The sequence below is a fragment of the Hypanus sabinus genome, unplaced genomic scaffold, assembly GCF_030144855.1.
Source record: "Hypanus sabinus isolate sHypSab1 unplaced genomic scaffold, sHypSab1.hap1 scaffold_1898, whole genome shotgun sequence".
In the NCBI taxonomy this organism is placed as follows: domain Eukaryota; kingdom Metazoa; phylum Chordata; class Chondrichthyes; order Myliobatiformes; family Dasyatidae; genus Hypanus; species Hypanus sabinus.
Genome location: NW_026779990.1, coordinates 14,279 through 35,901, shown reverse-complemented (window position 1 = coordinate 35,901; position 21,623 = coordinate 14,279). Strand labels below are relative to the sequence as shown.

The 21,623-nt window shown below is 46.1% G+C and overlaps 1 protein-coding gene across 2 annotated transcripts in view; it reads right to left on the bottom strand.

Moving 5' to 3' along the window:
* The window catches only part of LOC132387466 (low affinity immunoglobulin epsilon Fc receptor-like), a 36,849-nt gene extending 15,558 nt beyond the window's left edge, over positions 1-21,291 (bottom strand). For both annotated transcript variants that reach the window (XM_059959833.1, XM_059959834.1), the window contains exons 1-3: positions 21,181-21,291; positions 20,140-20,231; positions 17,671-17,817 (exon numbers count right to left, since the gene is read on the bottom strand). In XM_059959833.1, the coding sequence (XP_059815816.1) occupies positions 17,671-17,714 (44 nt within the window). In that variant the 5' untranslated portion in view covers positions 17,715-17,817; positions 20,140-20,231; positions 21,181-21,291. The remainder of the gene's footprint in view (positions 1-17,670; positions 17,818-20,139; positions 20,232-21,180) is intronic.
* Between the last annotated feature and the right edge of the window lie 332 nt (positions 21,292-21,623).

The window sequence follows — 21,623 nt, the reverse complement described above, 5'->3', positions numbered from 1 at the left end:
TGAGGGAGAATCACACTGTGCCTGACCACGGGAGTATGAGCTGGGACGGTGTGGAGGGAGATTCACTCTGTGTCTGACCCCAGGAGTGTGATGGAACGGTGTGCAGGGAGATTCACACTGTGTCTGACCCCGAGAGTGAGTGTTGGGAAGGTGTGGAGCGAGATTCACTCTGTATCTGTCTCCTAGAGTGTGTAATGGACGGTGTGTAGTGAGATTCACTCTGTTTCAGACCCCAGGGGTTTGTGATGGGCCGGTGTCGAGAGAGCTTCACCGACTGTCTGACCAAGTGTGTGTTTGAGATGAGACCGTGTGGCCGGAGCTTCACTCTGTGTCTGACACCTAGAATGTGCGATGGGACGGTGTGGATGGAGATTTACTCTGTGTCTGACACCGGGAGTGTGTGATAGGATGCTGTGGGGGGAGTTTCACTCTCTGTCTGACCCCGGGAGTGTGCGATGGGACTATGTGGAGGGTAACTGTCTCTGAGTCAGTGCTCGGGAATGTTTGATGGAACGGTCTTGAGGGAGAATCACACTGTGCCTGACCACGGGAGTATGAGCTGGGACGGTGTGGAGGGAGATTCACTCTGTCTCTGACCCCGGGAGTGTGTGACGCCACGGTGTGGAGTGAGATTCACTCAGTGTCTGACCCCTGGAGTGTGTGATGGGACGGTGAGGAGGGAGATTCACACTGTATCTGACCCCGGGAGTGTGCAATGGGACGGTGTGGATGGTAATTTACTCTGTTTCTGACCCAGGGAGTGTGCGATGGGACGGTGTGGAGGGAGATACACTTTGTGTCAGACCCCTGTAGTGTGTGTTGGGACAGTGTGTAGAGAGCGTCACTCTGTGCCTGCTCCCGGGAGTGTGTGATGGGACGGTCTGAAGAGGTATTCACTCTGAGCCTGACACCGGGAATGTGTGATGGGACGGTGTTGAGGGAGATTCATTTTATGTCTGAAGTCGGAAAAGTGTGATAGGATGGTGTGGAGTTAGATTCCGGCTGTCTGAAACCAGAAGGTTGTGAGGGGACAGTGTTGACAAGTTTGTCTCTGTGTCTGACCCCTGGAAAAGGGTCCTAAGGAAAAGGATATTGAATTGTGTAAGGTAAGGGAAAAAAAAAACGTTGGGACTTTATCGAAACTATGACAATTAAAGACGAGGAAGTACTGGCGGTTTTAAGGAATATGAAAGTAGATATTTTCCCGGGTCCTGACAGCATAATCATAGGACTTGGAGGGAGCTTGGTGTGGAAAAATAGGGTCTCTGACGGAAATATTTCAAATGTCCTAAGAAACGGGGTTGGTTCCGGACGATCGGCGTATTGCTCATGAGGCTCCATTGTTTAAAACGTGTTCTAATAGTAAACCTAGCAATGATAGGCCTGTCAGTTTGACGTCAGTGTTGGGTAATCTAATGGAAAGTATTGTTAGAGATGGTATATATAATTATCTGGATAGACAGGGCCTGACTAGGAATAGTCAGCGTGTTTTTGTGCGTGGAAGGTCATGTTTGAAGAAAATTTTTTGAAGAGGTTACGAGGAATGTTGACGAGGGTATAGCAGTGGATGTTGTCTATATGGACCAGTAAGGCCTTTGACAAGGTTAAGCACGGTGATTTAGGAAGGTTCAATCGTTAGGTATAAAATGAATTCAATGGTTACTGGAAAGGAGATGCCAGAGAGTAGTGGTGGATAGCTGTTTGTCAGGTTGGAGGACGGTGATTATTGGTGTGCCTCGGAGATCTGTATTGGGTCCAAAGTTGCTTGTCATACACATTATTGATCCGGATGATGGGGTTGTAAATTGGATTAGTAAGTGTGCAGATGATACTAATGTAGGTGGCTTTGTGGATAAGGAAGTAGGTTTTCAAAGCTTGCAGAGAGATTTAGGTCAGTTAGAAGAGTGGGTTGAAAGTTGGAAGATGGAGTTTAATGCCATCTGGATTTATCTGGAGTTATCTCCTGGTAATGCCATCTGGAGTTAAAGAATGAGGTGCTACATTCTGGTAGGAATAATCCAAATACGACGTACCTGGTAAATGGTAGGGCGTTGAAGAATGCAGTAGTACAGAGTGATCTAGGAATGATGGTGCATAGTTCCCTGAACGTGGAATCTCATGCGGATAGGGTGTTGAAGAAAGCTTATGGCATACTGGCTTTTATAAATCAGAACATTGAGTATAGAAGTCGGGATGTAATGTTAAAATTATACAAGGCATTGGTAAGGCCGATTTTGGAGTATTGGGTACAGGTCTTGTCATCGAATTACAGGAAGGATATCAAAAAAATAGAGAGAGTACAGAGAAGATTTACGAGAATGTTACCTGGGTTTCAGCACCTAAATTACAGGGAAAGTTTGAACAAGTTAGATCTTTATTCTTTGAAGCGTAGAAGGTTGACGGGAGTTTGATCGACGTTTTTAAAATAATGAGTAAAATAGATCGACTTGATGTGGGTAGGCTTTCTCCATTGGGGGTAGTGGAGATTCAAACAAGAGGGCATGATATGAGAATTAGTGGTCAACATTTTAAGGGTAACACGAGGGGGGATTTCTTTACTCAGAGAGTGGTAGCTGTGTGGAACGTGCTTCCGGCAGAAGTGGTGGATACAAGTTTGGTATTTTCAGTTAAAGTAAAATTGGATAGGTATATGGACAGGAAAGGAATAGAGTTTTATGGGCTGAGAGCGGGTCAGTGGGACTACGTGAGTGTAAGAGTCAGACCGCACGAGAAGGGAAGAGATGGCTTTTTTCCGTGCTGTAATTGTTGTATGGTTATATGTGTGATGGGAGAATGTGGAGGGAGATTCACTCTGTGTCTGACCCGGGAGTATGTGATGGGACGGTGTGGAGGAAGATTCACTCTGTGTCTGACCACATCAGTTTGAGATGGGACGGTGTGAAGGAGTTTCACTCTGAGGCCTAGAATGTGTGATGGGATAGTATGGAACGATATTCACTCTGTGTCTGACCACATCCGTTTGAGATGGGACGGTGTGAAGGAGTTTCAGATTGTGTCTGATCCCGGGTTTGTGTGAATTGTACGGTGTGGATGGAGTTTCAGCTTGTGTCTGATCCCGGATTTGAGTGAATTGGACGCTGTGGAGGGAGAATCTCTCTGTTTCTAAACCCGGTGTGTGGTATCCGACGGTGTGGATGGAGTTTCAGACTGTGTCTGATCCCGGGTTTGTGTGAATGGGACGGTGTGGAGGGAGAATCTCTCTGTTTCTAACCCCGGTGTGTGTCATGCGACGGTGAGGATGGAGTTTCAGATTGTGTCTGATCCCGGGTTTGTGAGAATTGGACGGTGTGGATGGAGTTTCAGATAGTGTCTAACCCCGGGTTTGTGTGAATTGGACGGTGTGGATGGAGTTTCAGATTATGTCTGATCCCGACTTTGTGTGAATTGGTCGGTGTGGAGGGAGAATCTCTCAGTTTCTAACCCCGGTGTGTGTTATGCGACGGTGTGGATGGAGTTTCAGACTGTGTCTGATCCCGGGTTTGTGTGAATTGGACGGTGTGGAGGGAGAATCTCTCTGTTTCTAACCCCGGTGTGTGTCATGCGACGGTGAGGATGGAGTGTCAGATTGTGTCTGATCCCGGGTTTGTGTGAATTGGACGGTGTGGATGGAGTTTCAGATTGTGTCTGATCACGGGTTTGTGTGAATTGGACGGTGTGGAGGGAGAATCTCTCTGTTTCTAGCCCCGGTGAGTGTTATGCGACGGTGTGGATGGAGTTTCAGATTGTGTCTGATCCCGGGTTTGTGTGAATTGGACGGTGTGGAGGGAGAATCTCTCTGTTTCTAACCCCGGTGAGTGTTATGCGACGGTGTGGATGGAGTTTCAGACTGTGTCTGATCCCGGGTTTGTGTGAATGGGACGGTGTGGAGGGAGAATCTCTCTGTTTCTAACCCCGGTGTGTGTCATGCGACGGTGAGGATGGAGTTTCAGATTGTGTCTGATCCCGGGTTTGTGTGAATTGGACGGTGTGGATGGAGTTTCAGATAGTGTCTAACCCCGGGTTTGTGTGAATTGGACGGTGTGGATGGAGTTTCAGATTATGTCTGATCCCGACTTTGTGTGAATTGGACGGTGTGGAGGGAGAATCTCTCAGTTTCTAACCCCGGTGTGTGTTATGCGACGGTGTGGATGGAGTTTCAGACTGTGTCTGATCCCGGGTTTGTGTGAATTGGACGGTGTGGAGGGAGAATCTCTCTGTTTCTAACCCCGGTGTGTGTCATGCGACGGTGAGGATGGAGTGTCAGATTGTGTCTGATCCCGGGTTTGTGTGAATTGGACGGTGTGGATGGAGTTTCAGATTGTGTCTGATCCCGGGTTTGTGTGAATTGGACGGTGTGGAGGGAGAATCTCTCTGTTTCTAACCCCGGTGAGTGTTATGCGACGGTGTGGATGGAGTTTCAGATTGTGTCTGATCCCGGGTTTGTGTGAATTGGACGGTGTGGAGGGAGAATCTCTCTGTTTCTAACCCCGGTGTGTGTCATGCGACGGTGAGGATGGAGTGTCAGATTGTGTCTGATCCCGGGTTTGTGTGAATTGGACGGTGTGGATGGAGTTTCAGATTGTGTCTGATCCCGGGTTTGTGTGAATTGGACGGTGTGGAGGGAGAATCTCTCTGTTTCTAACCCCGGTGAGTGTTATGCGACGGTGTGGATGGAGTTTCAGATTGTGTCTGATCCCGGGTTTGTGTGAATTGGACGGTGTGGAGGGAGAATCTCTCTGTTTCTAACCCCGGTGTGTGTTATGCGACGGTGTGGATGGAGTTTCAGATTGTGTCTGATCCCGGGTTTGTGTGAATTGGACGGTGTGGATGGAGTTTCAGATAGTGTCTAACCCCGGGTTTGTGTGAATTGGACGGTGTGGATGGAGTTTCAGATTGTGTCTGATCCCGGGTTTGTGTGAATTGGACGGTGTGGATGGAGTTTCAGATTGTGTCTGATCCCGGGTTTGTGTGAATTGGACGGTGTGGATGGAGTTTCAGATTGTGTCTGATCCCGGGTTTGTGTGAATCGGACGGTGTGGATGGAGTTTCAGATTGTGTCTAACCCCGGGTTTGTGTGAATTGGACGGTGTGGAGGGAGAATCTCTCTGTTTCTAACCCCGGTGTGTATTATGCGACGGTGTGGATGGAGTTTCAGATTGTGTCTGATCCCGGGTTTGTGTGAATTGGACGGTGTGGAAGGAGTTTCAGATTGTGTCTGATCCCGGGTTTGTGTGAATTGGACGGTGTGGATGGAGTTTCAGATTGTGTCTGATCCCGGGTTTGTGTGAATTGGACGGTGTGGATGGAGTTTCAGATTGTGTCTGATCCCGGGTTTGTGTGAATTGGACGGTGTGGATGGAGTTTCAGATTGTGTCTGATCCCGGGTTTGTGTGAATTGGACGGTGTGGATGGAGTTTCAGATTGTGTCTGATCCCGGGTTTGTGTGAATCGGACGGTGTGGATGGAGTTTCAGATTGTGTCTAACCCCGGGTTTGTGTGAATTGGACGGTGTGGAGGGAGAATCTCTCTGTTTCTAACCCCGGTGTGTATTATGCGACGGTGTGGATGGAGTTTCAGATTGTGTCTGATCCCGGGTTTGTGTGAATTGGACGGTGTGGAAGGAGTTTCAGATTGTGTCTGATCCCGGGTTTGTGTGAATTGGACGGTGTGGATGGAGTTTCAGATTGTGTCTGATCCCGGGTTTGTTTGAATTGGACGGTGTGGAGGGAGAATCTCTCTGTTTCTAACCCCGGTGTGTATTATGCGACGGTGTGGATGGAGTTTCAGATTGTGTCTGATCCCGGGTTTGTGTGAATTGGACGGTGTGGATGGAGTTTCAGATTGTGTCTGATCCCGGGTTTGTGTGAATTGGACGGTGTGGATGGAGTTTCAGATTGTGTCTGATCCCGGGTTTGTGTGAATTGGACGGTGTGGATGGAGTTTTAGATTGTGTCTGATCCCGGGTTTGTGTGAATTGGACGGTGTGGATGGAGTTTCAGATAGTGTCTAACCCCGGGTTTGTGTGAATTGGACGGTGTGGATGGAGTTTCAGATTGTGTCTGATCCCGGGTTTGTGTGAATTGGACGGTGTGGATGGAGTTTCGGATTGTGTCTGATCCCGGGTTTGTGTGAATTGGACGGTGTGGATGGAGTTTCAGATTGTGTCTGATCCCGGGTTTGTGTGAATTGGACGGTGTGGATGGAGTTTCAGATTGTGTCTGATCCTGGGTTTGTGTGAATTGGACGGTGTGGAGGGAGAATCTCTCTGTTTCTTACCCCCGGTGTATGTTATGCGACGGTGTGGATGGAGTTTCAGATTGTGTCTGATCCCGGGTTTGTTTGAATTGTACGGTGTGGATGGAATTTCAGATTGTGTCTGATCCCGGGTTTGTGTGAATTGGACGGTGTGGATGGAGTTTCAGATTGTGTCTGATCCTGGGTTTGTGTGAATTGGACGGTGTGGAGGGAGAATCTCTCTGTTTCTTACCCCCGGTGTGTGTTATGCGACGGTGTGGATTGAGTTTCAGATTGTGTCTGATCCCGGGTTTGTGTGAACTGGACGGTGTGGAGGAAAGCTCACTCGACACGATCCGGAGATTTACTGCTTGGGCGGTCTGCAGGAAGCTTCGCTCACTCTCTGACCATGGAGTATGTAAGGAAAAGGTGTGGAAGAAACGTGAACCTGTGTCTGACACCGGCAGCTTGTGGTGGGAAGGTTTGGAAGGAGCTTCACTTTCCGCCTGATCCCGTGGTGATTCACTCTGTGACGGACACCTGGAGAGATTCATTGGATCGTCTGTAGGGAGGTTCGCACAGTGTCTGAGCCAAGCAGTGATTGATTGGACCGAGCCGAGGGTGCTTCTCTCTGTGTCTCACCACTGGAATGTGTGATGGGACGGTGCTCACTATCTGACCACGGATGTGTGTGGTGGGACGGCTTGGAGGGAGCTTCATTTTGTGTCTTAACACGTGATTGTGCGACAACGCAATCTAGACGGAGATTCACTCTGTGTATGCCCCCGGGATGTTGAGATGGGACGATGTGCAGGAAGATTCGCTCACTCTTTGACCACTGTTTCTGATGGGACACTATGGAGGAAGTTTCACATTGTGCCTGATGCCGGGATTTTGTGAATGGGACGGTGTGGTGGAAGGTTCACTCGGTATGACCCGGAGATTTAGTACGTGGATGGTCTGGATGATGATCAGGTGATGTGGGCTGGCAGACTGGTTCATCGATGGAGCTTGTTTCCATAACTTTGTTTTTAACTTGTACCTGATAACGACCAACAACTAAACAAAGGTAACTTTAAAAAATAATCCAAATGGCTTCAAGAGTTATAAATGGCAGCTGCTGAGTTTAGAAAGCTGATCTTGGAAATTTACGCGAGGCCAACTGACCCGGGAAGTGAAAATCCAGAGACAGAGTGAAGCTCCCCCTCATCATGGGCCCGTGTACCTCCCTCTAACTGGAAGTTGGACATCCTCGTCCGGAAACCTCAGACAGTGCGGATGGGCAGTGAAATCGTCGATTTGTTGAGGAAGCAGAGAGGCTACTGAATGGTTCAGTTGGATTGGGAGAATGGGCAAAAAAAGTGGCGGATGGGTTTCTATATGGCCATGCACTTTGGTAGAAGAAGTATAAACTACTTCCTAAATGCTGAAAATAAACAAGATATTTGCGGCGCAGAGGTAATTGGGAGAACTTGGGCTGATTCCCTCAAAGCTAGTTTAGAGCTGGAGTCGGTGGCGAGGGGGCCACGTGCAATGTAGCATTTATGTGAAGAGGATTCGAATATAAATCAAGGATGCAAAGTTGAGACTTCACAATGCACTGCCGAGGCCTCAGGGAAGATTGGGGACAATTCTGGGTCCGTTATCTAAACCGGCCAGGTGTGATTGCTTTGGACATTTTTGAAATGAAGTTCACAAAATGATTCCGGTATTGAAAAGCAGATCAAATCAGGAATATTTGGCGGCTGAAACTCTGAAGACTGGGGAGGGGCGTGGGGTTGAGGGTTTTGCCGAAGCTGATGGTATGTTTCAAAGCCTCGACAGTGCAGATGAGAAGAAAATGTTCCCCATGGTGGGAGAGTCTGAGACCAGTGGGTCCACATCAGAATACAGGGCCCTCCTTTCAGAACGGAGATTGGGGGTGGGGGGATTTATTGCAACAGCAGGTGCTGAATCTCTGGTCGTCGTTGCCACAGGCGGCTGTGGAGGCCGCCATTGGGTATAGTGAATTCAGAGATTGATAATTTCTTGATTATTAAGGGCATGAAGAAATACGCGGAGAAGACAGGAGATTGGGGCAGTGAAGTAATTTTTTTCCGCCATGTTGAAATAACGCAGCTGACAAACGGCCAGCTACTGTTCCTATATCTGATGGTCTTAATTTAAGTTCCAGTGTTAGACCAGAAGACCATAAGACATTGGAGCAGAACTAGGACATTGAGTTTGCTCTGCCATTGAATTGTAGTTGTTCCTTTTTTTAAACCTCCTTAAACCCACTTCACGGCTTTCTCCCCATAACCTCTGATGCCGAGTCCAATCAACAACTGATCAATCTCTACCTTAAATGCACCCAGCGACCCGGCCTCCACAGCTGTAAGTAGCACAAATATCCACAAGTTCCCCACGTTTTGGCTGAGAATCCCTGTGTTCAAACTGAGGCTGTGCTCACTTGCCCTTAACTCTCCCACCGTGTGAACCATCCTTTCCAGACATAATCTGTCTCTGCCTTTCAACATCCCAAAGGTTTCAATCAGATCTCCCCTCATCCTTCTGCATTCCAGCGAGTGCAGATCCAGAGCCATCAAACGTTATTCGCATGATAACCCTTTCATTCCTGGAAATATCCTGGTAAACCTCCTCTGAACGTTCTCCAACGCCAGCATTTCCTTTTCTAAGATGAACGTACCAACACTGCTCACAACGGTCAAGCTGAGAGCTCACCGGAGCCTTATAAAGCCACCCCATCACAAACTTGCTCTGGCAATTTATACCTCTTGAAATAAATGCTGACATTTGCCTTCCTCACTAGCGACTCAACTAGCAAGTTAACCTTCAAAATGTTTTGTGTAAACATTAAGGTCTTCTGCATCTCATATTCCTGGATTTTCACCCCGTTAATGAAAGAGTCCGCACCAATAGCCGACAACCAAAGAGCATGACCATGAATTTTGCAAAGTTGTATTTCATTTGCCACTTTTCCTCATTCTCCTAATCGGTCTAAGTCCTACCGCATCATGCCTCTTTCTTCGACACGACCAGTCCCTCAGCCAAACTCCTAACTGGGTAACAAAGCCATTTATTCCATCATTCCGGAGTCAGGCACAGTGGGAAACACACTCCTCAGCATCCCATCACACATTACCGAGTTCAGACATACAGTGAACCTCCCTCCACACTCCCCCACCTCAAATCCATAGAATCAGATGCAGAGTTATGCTCCTTGCATACTGACGCTTCAAGCACTCCCGTGGAGAGGTACAGACTGAACAACCCTCATCACAGAACCCGCTATTAGTCATTGAGTGACGTTCTCCCCACATCGTGCCGTCACACACACCCGGGTTCAGACACATAATGAAGATCCGTCCTCACTGTCCCAACACACACTCCTGAGGTCAGACACAAAGTGAAGTTCCCTCCGCTCCGTCCAATCACACACTCCTGGGGTCAGACACATAGTGAAGCTCCGTCCATGCCTTCCCGTCACCTATTCCCGAGATCAGTTACAGTTACTGGTAGTGGTTTTAAAGGCATTTCACAGGAGATTCACCAGGTTAATTGCAGAGATGAGGGCGTTAGACTATGAGGAGAGATTGAGTCTCCTGCGACTCTAGACGCTGGAATTCAGAATAGGAGAGAAGATCGAATAACATGAAACGTGAGAGATAAGATCGAGGCAGGAAAGTTGTTTGCACTGTTAACAATGACCTGGTTGAGAAAGCGGAGTGATGTGTTAAAGGTAAGATTTTTGGCAAAGTCCCCTAATTAAGGTTTCATCTACGTTTCATCACATAAAACATTGAGAAACCTACAGCTAAATACAGGCCGTTCGGCCCATAAGTATGTGTCGAACATGTCCCAACCCGAGAAACTACTATGCTTACCCATCGTCCTCTAAGCAGCTATCCAAAAGTCTCTTAAAAACCTTATTGTATCCGCCTCCACCACATTTGCCAGCAACCCATTCCACACCCACATTACTCTCTGAATTAAAAACCCTACCTCTGACATCTCGTATGTACCTATACACCAGCAACATAAACCTGTGTCCTCTTGTGGCAACCCTTTCAGCCCTGGGGAAAAAAAGCCTCTGATTATCCAAACGATAAACTCCTCGCAACATCTTATACACCTCCATCAGGTAACCACTCATCCTCCGTCGCTCCAAGGAGGCCGAATTCACTCAAACTATCCTTATAAGACACGCTCCTCAATTCAGGCGACATCCTTCAAATCTTTCTATGGTTTCCAAATCCATCTTGTAGTGAGCCGACCAAAATTGAGCACGATACTCCAAGTGTGATCTGACCGGGGTCCTCTATAGCTGAAACATTACCTCTCTGCTCCTAAATTCAATTCCACCATTGATGAAGGGCACTATAACATATGCCTTTTTAACTACTGCATCAACCTGCACAGTGTTTTGAACGTCCTATGGGCTCGCATCCCAAGATCACTCTGATCCTCCACAAGAGTTTTACCATTCATACTTTAATCTGCCATCATATTTGACCTACCAAAATTAATCATTTGAGACTTTTTTGGGTTGTACTCCGTCTGCCATTTCTCAACCACGTTTTGCATCTTGTCAATGTCGCACTGTGACCTCTGCCAGCCCTCCACATTATCCTCAACATCCCCATCCTTTGTGTCAAAAGCAAATTTGCTAACCCATCCCTCCACTTCCTCATCCAGGTCAGTTTTACTATCAGAGAAAAAATCCCCTATCTCTATCTTATAGACAATAGACAATAGACAATAGGTGCAGAAGTAGACCATTCGGCCCCTCGAGTCTGCACCGCCATCCTGAGATCATGGCTGATCATTCACTATCAATACCCAGTCCCTGCCTTGTCCCCATATCCCTTGATTACCCTATCCATCAGATATCTATCTAGCTCCTTCTTGAAAGCATGCAGAGAATTGGCCTCTACCGACTTCCGTGGCAGTGCATTCCAGACCCCCACAACTCTCGGAGCTCCTCTTATATTCAGAATTCCAGTGAATAGAGTCGCAGGAGATCCAATCTCTCCTCATAGTCTAACCCCCTCATCTCTGCAATTAACCTGGTGAAACTCCTCTGCACCACTTTCAAAATCAGCACACACATTCACAAATCAGGAGACAGGATCTGCATGCACTACTCCAGGTGCGGCCTCGTCACTGTCCTCTGCAGTTGCAGCATAAACTCCCTGCACTTGTATTCAATACCTCAAGCAATGAAGCCCAGCATTTTTTTTAACAGAAGTAAAAGCCTGAGAGTGAAAGAGTAAATGCATCTCGGAGAGCAAAATTGTCTATCAGTGCTGGGGAAGTGAGACTACACTGCGCAGGCGCGTGACGTAGATGAACAAAGGTTTAAAAAAAGACCGGCATATGCAGCAGGCGGCGTTGAGAGCGAGCAGTGGAATGAGAAGGGGCAGAGTGTCGAGGCATTGGCTCAACAGGCTTCGGCATGAACAGTCAGAGGTGAGAACGTGCTTCGGTAGTTGTTTTTTTTTTGTTTGTTTGTTTTTCCGCTTGCAGTAGAGAGAGTGCCGGGCAGGATGTTGGAATAGTTCTCTTCCAGGATGTGGAAAATTAGGGAGATATCCGGTGTCCCTGCGGGAAGTGCATCCAGCTGGTGCTCCCAACAAACCGCTTTACGGAACTGGAGCTAGAGAAGGATTGCATCCGCATCATTCGGGAGAATGAGGAGTTTATAGATAGTAGTTTCACGTAGGTTGTTAAGCCAAAGGAGCAGCGCTCAGTTATCTGGGTTACGGTCAGGCGAGAGAAGAGAAGGGCAGTCCGAGTAGCTTTCCCCTGTGAGCATTGTCCTCCACAAGTATACCGATTTGGATACTGTTGGGGTCGAAGACTTATCTGGAACAAGCTGCGGCAGCCAGACGTTTGCCACTGGGTCTGGTTCTGCAGTGCAGAATGGAGGGTGGAAGACGAGGAGAGCGGTAGTGATAGGGGACTCGGTATTAGAGGTACAGGCAGGAGGTTCTGTGGTGGTGACAGTGACTCCCGGATGGTTTGTTGCCTTCCGGGTTCCATGGACAGGGATGTCTCCGATCGCGTGCACAGATTTTGAAGTGGGACGGTGATCAGACAGATGTCATGCTACACATTGGTACCAATGACAAAGGAAGAAAGAGTGAAGAGGCCCTGATGCGTGAGTATGGACAGCTTTGTACGAAGTTAAAAGCAGTTTCTCGAGGGTGGTAATCACAGGATTGATACCAATGTCATTTGACTGTGAGAGTAAGATTAGGATGCTCTGGAGGATTACATGTGGCTGAGGATCTGGAGTAGGTGCAGGCATTCAAATTACAGGATCACAGGGAGCTCTTGAAATAGCCATCTGACCATATCATAATTACAGCACGGACACTGGCCATCTCGGCCCTTCTAGTCGGTGCCGAACGCATACTCCCACATAATCCCACCTACATGCACTCAGTTCATAACCCTCCATTTCTTTCCTGTCCATATCCCTATGCATTTTTAATGACAAAATCGAACCTGCCTCTACCACTTCTACTGGACGCTGGTTCCACACATCTACCACTCTCTGAATAAAGAAGACACCCCTCATTTCCCGCACTAAACATTTGCACCTTAACACTCAACTCATGTCCTCTTGTTTGAATGTCCCCTAATCTTAATGGTAAAAGCCCATCCACGTCATATCTATCTATCCCCCTCATAAATTTAAGTACCTCTATCAAGTCCCCCTCGACCTTCTAGGCTCCAAAGAATAAAGTCCTAACTTGTTCATCCTTTCTCTGTAACTTAGGTGCTGAAACCCTGGTCACACTCTAGTAAATCTCCTCTGTACTCTCCCTAACTTGTTGATACCTTTCCTATAATTCGGTGACCAGTACTCTACTCAATACTCCGAATTTGGCCTCAGCAATGGCTTGTACAATTTTAACAATACATCCTAACTGCTATACTCAAAGCTCTGATTTTTTAAAGGCCAGTATACAAATAGCTTTCTTCACCACGCTATCCACATGAGATTCCACATTCAGGGTGCTATGCACGATTATTACTAGATCACACTGTTCTACTGCATTCGTCCATGTCCTACAATTTACCATGTATGTCCTATTTTGACTATTCCTACCAGAATGTAGCACCTCACACTTATCAACATTAAACTCCATCTGCTATCTTTCAGCCCACTCACATAACTGGCCTAAATTTCTCTGCATGCTTTGAAAACCTACTTCATTATGCACAACGCCACCTATCTTAGCATCATCTGCATACTTACTAATCCAATTTGCCACCCCATCATCCAGATCATTAATGTATATGACAAACACCATTGGACGCAATTCAAATTCCTGAGGCACACCAGTAATCACCGGCCTCCAACCTGACAAACCGTTATCCACCACTACTCTCTGGCATCTCCCATCAGCCACTGTTGAATCCATTTTACTAATTCAATAGTAATACCTAGCGATTGAACCTTCCTAGCTAACCTACCGTGTAGAACCTTGTCAAATGATTTCCTGAAGTCCATATGGACAACATCCACTGCTTTACCCTCGTCAACTTTCCTAGTAAACTCTTCAGAAATTTCAAAAAAATATGTCAAACATGACCTTCCAAGCACAAATCCATGTTGACTGCTCCTAATTAGACCCTGTCTGTCCAGATAATTATATATTCTATTTCTGAGAATACTTAATATTAATTCACTCACCGCTGACGTCAAACTTACAGGCCGATAATTGTTCGGTTTACTCTCAGTACCCTTTCTAAACAATGGAACCACATGAGCAATTCAACACTCCTCCGGCACCATCCCCGTTTCTAATGACATTTGAAATATTTCTGTCAGAGACCCTGCTATTTCTACACCAACTTCCCTCAAGGTCCTAGGGAAAATGCTGTCAGGACCGGGTGACTTATCCACTTCTATATTCTTTATTCGCTATTGTACTTCCTCTTCTTTAATCGTCATCGTTTCCCTAACTACCCGACTTGGTTCCCTTACCTTACACAATTCAATATCCTTCTCCTTGGTGAGCACCAATGAAAAGATTTTTTTTCAAAATCTCCCCCATCACCTTCGGCTCCATACGTAACTGTCCACTCTGATTCTCTAAGGAGCCTATTTTATCCCTCACTATACTTTTCCTATTAATCTCCTGTGACAGGTGGGATGTGTACAGGAGAGGTGGGTTAGACCTAAACTACAAGGATACCAATATTCTTGTAGGGAGTTTTGTTAGTGCTTCTAGGAGAGTTAAAACCAGATATGCGGGGGAATCGATGCAGTGAGCCAGAGCAAACAGTGGAGCTGTGGTGAAAATAAATGTTGTTAACAGTTCTTGCAAAGTCACGAATAGAAGGGTTGCGTGTGCTGAGGTGTGCTTATTTCAAAGCTCGGAGTATTCTGGGGAAGGCTGACGAACTGAGGGCGTGGATTGACATATGGAGTTACGACATTATAGCCATTACTGAAACTTGGCTACAGGAGGGGAAGGACTGGAGTTCTAATGTTTCTGATGAGATAGAAGAAGAGAAAGGAACGGTGGAGGGAGGAGGCCTTGGCATTGCTAGTCAGAGAAAATGCTGCTGCAGTACTCGGGCAGGAAAGATTAGAGGGTTTGTCACCCGAGGCCATATGGGTGGAGCGGAGAAACAGGATAGGTATGACCACATTATTGGGGTTGCATTATAGACCACCCGATAGTCAGCGAGAACTAGAGGAGCGAATCCGCAGAAAGATAGCAGACCACTGCAGGAAAAATAAATTTCTGATAGTCGGGATTTTTAATTTTCCACATATTGACTTCCATGCTGTTAAATGTCCAAACGGGTTAAAGTTTGTAAAATGTGTCCAGGAAAGTTTTCTAAATCAATATATAGAGGTACTAACGAGAGAGAATGCAATATTAGATCTCTTATTAGGAAATAAGTTAGGACAGGTGACCAAATTGTGTATCGGGGAGGGGCAATTTGGTTAAAGTTATCATAACGCCTTTAGTTTGAACTTGATCATGTACAAGACAGATCCGGTCCTCGAGCTGAAGTTCCAAAGTGGAAAAAGTATATATTTGAAGATATAAAAATGCAAAACCGTGAATTGGGGCAAGTTGATCTCAGGCAAGAATGTGATTGGTAAGTGGGAGGCCTTCAAAGGAGAAATTTTCAGCTTGTATGTTCCTGTCAGGAATAAAGGCAAAGTGAATAAGAATAAGGAACCCTGGTTCTCACGGGATATTGGAAATTTGATCAAGAAGAAGTGAGAGATATAAGTCAAGTATAGGAAACAATGAGCAAATAAGGTGTTTGACGAGTACAAAAAGTGCAAAATAATCTTTAAGAAAGAAATCAGGAGGGCTAAAAGAAGACAGGAGACAGGATTTGGTAATCAAGGTGAAGGAAAATCCAAAGAACTTCTGCAGGTACGTTAAGAGCAAAAGGATAAATTTGGACCACTGAAAGATCATAGTGGTCCGCTACGTATGGAATCAACATAAATGGGGGAGATTTTAAATGGTATTTTTTCCGTCTCTTTAATAAGGAAACTGACTTTGAATCAATGGAAAAAAAGGGAAACAAGTAGTGAGGTCATGGAACCGACACAGATTGAAGAGGAGAGGGTGCAAGCTATCATGAGGCAAATCAGAGTAGATAAATACGCAGGACCTGACAGGGTATTCCCTCGGACCTTGAAGGAGACTAGTGTTGAAACTGCAGGGGCCCTGGCAGATATATTTAAAATGACGGTATCCACGGGTGAGATGCCGGAGGATTGGAGAAGAGCTAATGTTTTTCTAAAAGGCTCTAAAAGTAATCCAGGAAATTATAGGCCTGTACGTCTGACGTCTGTGTAGTTATATTATCGGATGGAGTACTAAGATATAGCATCTACAAGTCTTTGGATAGACAGTGAATTATTAGGCAGAGTCGCTGTGGCTTTCTTTGTGATAATTCATGTTTAATAAATCTATTAGAGTTTCTCGAGGAGGTTACCAGGAAAGTGGATGAAGGGAAGGCAGTGGATGTTGTCTACATAGACTTCAGTGAAGCCTTTGACAAGGTCCCACATGGGAGATAAGTTATGAAGATTCTGTCGCCAGGTATACATGACGAGGTGTTAAATTGAATTAGACATTGTCTCAGTGGGAGAAGCCAGAGAGTGATAATGGACGATTACTTCTCTGAGTGGAGGCCTGTGACTAGTAGTGTGCCAAACAGTAGGGTCCACTGTTGTTTGTCATCTATATCAATGATCTGGATGATAATGCCGTAAATTGGATTAACAAGTTTGCTAATGATGCAAGGATTGGAGAAATGGTGAACAGTGGGGAAAGTTTCCAAAGCTTGCAGAGGGATCTCGACCCGATGGATAAATGGGCTGAAAATGGTATGTGGAGCTTAATACAGACAAGTGTGAGGTATTGCACTTTGGAAGGACAATCCAAGGTAGAACATGCAGCGTAAATGGCAGGGCCCTGAAGAGTACAGCAGAACAGAGAGATCTGGATATACAGATACAACGCTCCGTACAGTGGCTTCATAGAGAGACAGAGTCGGAAATAGAGCTTTTGGTACTTTGGCCTTTATAAATCAAAGTATTGAGTTAAGAGTTGGAATGTTATGGGGAGGTGAGATAAGGCACTGGTGAGGCCGAATTTGGAGCATTGTGTGCTGTTTTGGTCACCGAATTACAGGAAGGATATTAATAAGGTTGAAAAAGAGCAGAGAAGGTTTACAAGGATGTTGCCGGGACTTGAGAAACTGAGTTACAGAGAAAGGTTGAATAGGTTAGGACATTATTCCTTGGAGCGCAGAAGGATGAGAGGAGATTTGATAGAGTTATATAAAATTATGATGGGTAGAGATAGAATGAATTCAAGGAGGTTTATTGCACTGAGGCTAGGGGAGAAAAAAGGCCAGAGGACATGGGTTCAGGGAGAAGTGGGGAAAGTTTAAAGTGAACATTGGGGGGCTTCTTCACACAGAGAGCGGTGGGAGTGTGGAATGAGCTGCCAGATGAATTGGCAAATGTGGGCTCACTTTGAACATTCACGAAAAACTTGGACAGGTACATGGATGAGAGGTGTATGGAGGGATATGGTCCAGGTGCTAGTTCGTGGGACCAGGAAGAAAAATGTTTCGGCACAGCCAGGAAGGGCCTAGAGGCCTGTATCTCTGCTGTAATGTCCTATGGTTCTATGTTTCTAACAGACTGCGATCTCTCTGCAGATCTGTTCCTCCTAATCCAGCAGACTTTTCACCGGTCTACAATGTAGCTCCAATGTCATGGCGATACATTTCTTATTCCTCATTTCCTCATTCCCATTGATGAAGGAAGAGCAGTAGATGTAGTGTATATGGATTTCAGCAAGGCATTTGTTAAAGTACTCCATGCAAGGCGTATTGAGAAAGTAAGGAGTCATGGGATCCAAGGGGACTTACTTTGTGTATCCAGAACTGGCTTGCCCATAGAAGTGGTTGTTCATCGTGGCTGTAGACAGGTCATAATCTGCATGGAGGTCGGAGATCAGTGGTGTGCCTCAGGGATCTGTTCTGAGATCTTCAGACTTCCTGGTTTTTATAAGTGACCTGGGTGAGGAAGTGAGCGGATGGGTTATTAAGATTGCTGATGACGCAAAGTTTGGAGGTGTTGTGGATAGAGTGGCGGGCTGTCAGAAGTTACAACGGGACATTGATAGGATGCAGAACTGGGCTAAGAAACAGCAGATGTTCAACCCAGATAAGAGTGAAGTAGTTCATTTTGGTAGGTCAAATATAATGGCAGAACATAATATTAATGGCAAGACTCTTGTCAGTGTGGAGGATCAGATGGATTTTGGTGTCCGAGGACACAGGAGCTCAAAGCAGCTGCGCAGGTTGACTCTGTGGTTAAGAGGGCGTACGGTGTATTGGCCTTCATAAACCGTCGAAATGAATTTACTAGCCCAGAGGTAATGTTGTAGTCTCATGGGACCTTGGTCAGACCCCACTTGGAGAATTGTGCTCAGTTCTCGTCGCCTCACTATAGGAAGTATATCGGAAGTTGCCTGGACTGGGGAACATGTCTTATGAAAGAAAACTGAGTGAACTCGTCCTTGCAGCGACGGAGGATAAGAGGTGACCTGATCGACGTGTATAAGATGATGAGAGGCATTGATAGTGTGAATAGTCAGAGGCATTTTTTTTTCAGGCTGAAACCCTTGCCACAAGAGGACACGGGGTTAAGGTGCTGGGAACTAAGTCAGGGGTAAGTGTTATACGCAGAGAGTGGTGAGTGTGTGGAATGGGCTGCTGGTAACGGTGATGGAGGCGAATACAATAGGCTCTTTTAAGAGACTTTTGTATAGATACATGGAGTTTAGAAAAAAATAGAGCATTCTGAGTAAGCGTAGTAATTTCTAATGTAGGGACATGCTGGGCGTAAATTTGTGGGCCGAAAGTCCTGTGTTGTACTGTACGTTTTCTATGTGTCTGTATTTCCACCCATAAAGCCTCACTTAAACAAGCTGTCTTGTCTGTTCTGACTGTGTTTTGCGATGACACTTTCTCATCATTGTTATGTCACTCCTCCTCCTGTAATTCCTTTCGCATTGTCACGTCTAAAAATAGGGAAACTCGGAAAATCGTGCTGTCCTGCTTGTCTCTCCTACACCCCATTCTCAATATTGGCTACAATATCATGATTCAATGTGTTGATTCATGCCCTGAGCTCAGCTGCGCTTCTTTGAAGCTTCCTGCTTTGAAATATACGGAGCTCAGGGCACCAGTCGCAAGATGCACAACCTTTTGATTCCTGCCTTTTTCTGAACTCTTAACAATGTCTGTCCCCATATCGATTCCGATATCTGCTCTCCATGTCTGAATCCCATCCCCCTGCACCTCCAGTTCAACTGCTGTCCCGAAGACTCTCATGCATAGTCCTGAAAAACCGTCCCTCTAGGATATCAGTTCCCCTCCAGTTTATTAGTAAACCTTCTTCCATCTCTTCTGTAGACATCCCACGTTCCTTTGAATAAACACGATGAATTTTGAATCCCTCCCTCCTGCACCGCAGCTTGAGCCTTGTGCTAATCCATATGGTCCTCCTGGGTCTGGACACGGGGACGGGTGGTGGTCCTGTCGTTTAATTTAATAGCTAAATCCCTCACCTCACTGTGCAGAACCACCTTCCCATACATACCGATTTCATTGGTACATATATGGACCAGGACGTCGAGCTGCTCACTCACCCAATTAAGAATCACAGAATCGTTTTAAAATTGCAGTTGAGCATCTTTCATTGTGCACTGATAAAATATGAAAATAGTTTTAATTACTTGTGCAGGAAATATGGCCTTGCACATAATCAGTTTATTTTCAACACCTGCAGATTCTCCACTTTTTCAAGGAAAAATTTCCCTCTATTCCTGATCTACCACCTGCTATGTTGTGGGACAAACTCCCTCTTCGCTTTTATAATAAAGGGCTGATCTCTGGACAATACTCTCAGCAGAAGACTTTGGGAGATCAAGATCTAAACAAAACTATGACTAGCTGGGAGGATGACCTTGGTGTGGATCTGGCTGAGGAATATTGGGCAAATGCACTGAATAGGGTTCATTCGTCGTCATCATGTGCCAGACTCGGGCTCATACAATTTAAAGTTTTACACGGTACATTTAAGTAAAGCCAGGCGTGTTGACATATACCCGGGACAGACGCTGGCTGTGACAGGTGTTCCTTCTCTCCGGCTGGTTTAATGAATGCATTTTGGTCTTGCTCTCGGTTTGATGGCTACTGGGCACTGGTTTTTAAAATTATCAGACAGGCTTTGGGAGTGACACTGAGACCGTGCCCATTTATAACTGCATTTGGTGTGGCAGCTGATGTTTTGGTTTTAAATGCAAAGCAGTTGGATATCATTTCACTTACATCGCTTTTGGCCCGTAGGAATATCTTGCTGGTCTGGAAATCTGCCACTCCCTCATCTGCTGCTGTTTGGTTAGAGGACGTAATGTTTTATTCTGAAATTAGAAAAGATTAAATTCACTCTGAGGGCGTCTGTGAGAAAGTTCTATTCGAAATGGTAAACTTTCTTGGCATAGTTTGGGAGTCTTAAGGAATTACCTACTAGTCGATGGCATTTGAATGTACCTGGGAAGTTGCTTCCCTTTTAACACGCATGTGGTTTACCTGACAGGGTGGTTGATGAATTGTAAACTGAGTCTATTCTGGATCATCTGAGATGCTGTAGATGTGTTTGGGACTTCGTCTTGAAGTAGTGCGGGGTTATGGCTCTGAAATGTCCGTACTTGTATTTGTGAAGTAAATTTGCAATGTATTGTAAACACATTAGCTATCATTGTATGGTCGGAGAGAGCGCGTGAGGGGATACTTGTTTCGGAGTAAGATACAAAAGCAAAATGGAGGAAAATGTAATCCATTACGTATTCTATATTATGCCGTTCCTCAGTAAAATATATTATAAAGAAAGAATCATAGAGAAGGAATGGTGTGCTGTGAAAAGAGGAAGGAAGGGGAGGAGATTGGGGCCAGAGAAAGGGTGTTCAGATTCAGCAGTTGGTGCAGAACGTGTAAGCCGCCATTTTCTTGTTCCCTGTCTCTGTTTGGAGTATGTTGAAAAGCCGAAATCCACTGACCCAAGGCCAGCATTCACAGACAGAGCGATAATCCCTCCATACAATCCCATCACACACTCTTGAAAATATACACTGTATAACGCTCCCTCCGCAACTATCCATAACACAACCCGGGATCATACACAGAGTGCAACTCCCTCCACATTGTTTCAATACACACACTGGGGTCACTCAACGAGTGAAGCTCCGTCCACAGCGCCCAAACGCACAGTTCCTGGGTCCGATAACCAGCGAAACTCCCTATATATTATCATATCACACTATCGGGGCCAGACATTTGAAGTGCCTCCCGCACCATCGCAGCACACCCTACCGGAGTCAGCAACAGTACGAATCCCTCTCCCTCCTCTCGGTTTTTCAGCAGTCTTGAATCGTGTGTGTCTCTCGGAGATGGTGCGTGTGCTTGAGCGGATTGTGTGCTGCCGTTAGAGGAAGGAAGGGGAGGAGACCGGAGGCCAGGGAAAGGGTGGTGAGAATGCAAACACTGATGCAAGTGGTGTGGAAGCACATGGCCGGCCTGTGCATGCAGAGCTGTGGAGAGATTCAGATCCTGGCGATCGATAGCCATGGTTCGGGTGAAGTTGAAACATCAGCCATCATCTCTCCCTCATACTCCGCACAATTGCTTGTGTCACAGAATGGGAGGGGAATGGAGGGTGACGTAGACGGGGAGCGTTTAGCGGGTGGAGTGTATCACGCGGACGGGGCGGGGCGTACGGATGCGATGATGGAGACGGCGAAGTGTGCAGGAGAGGA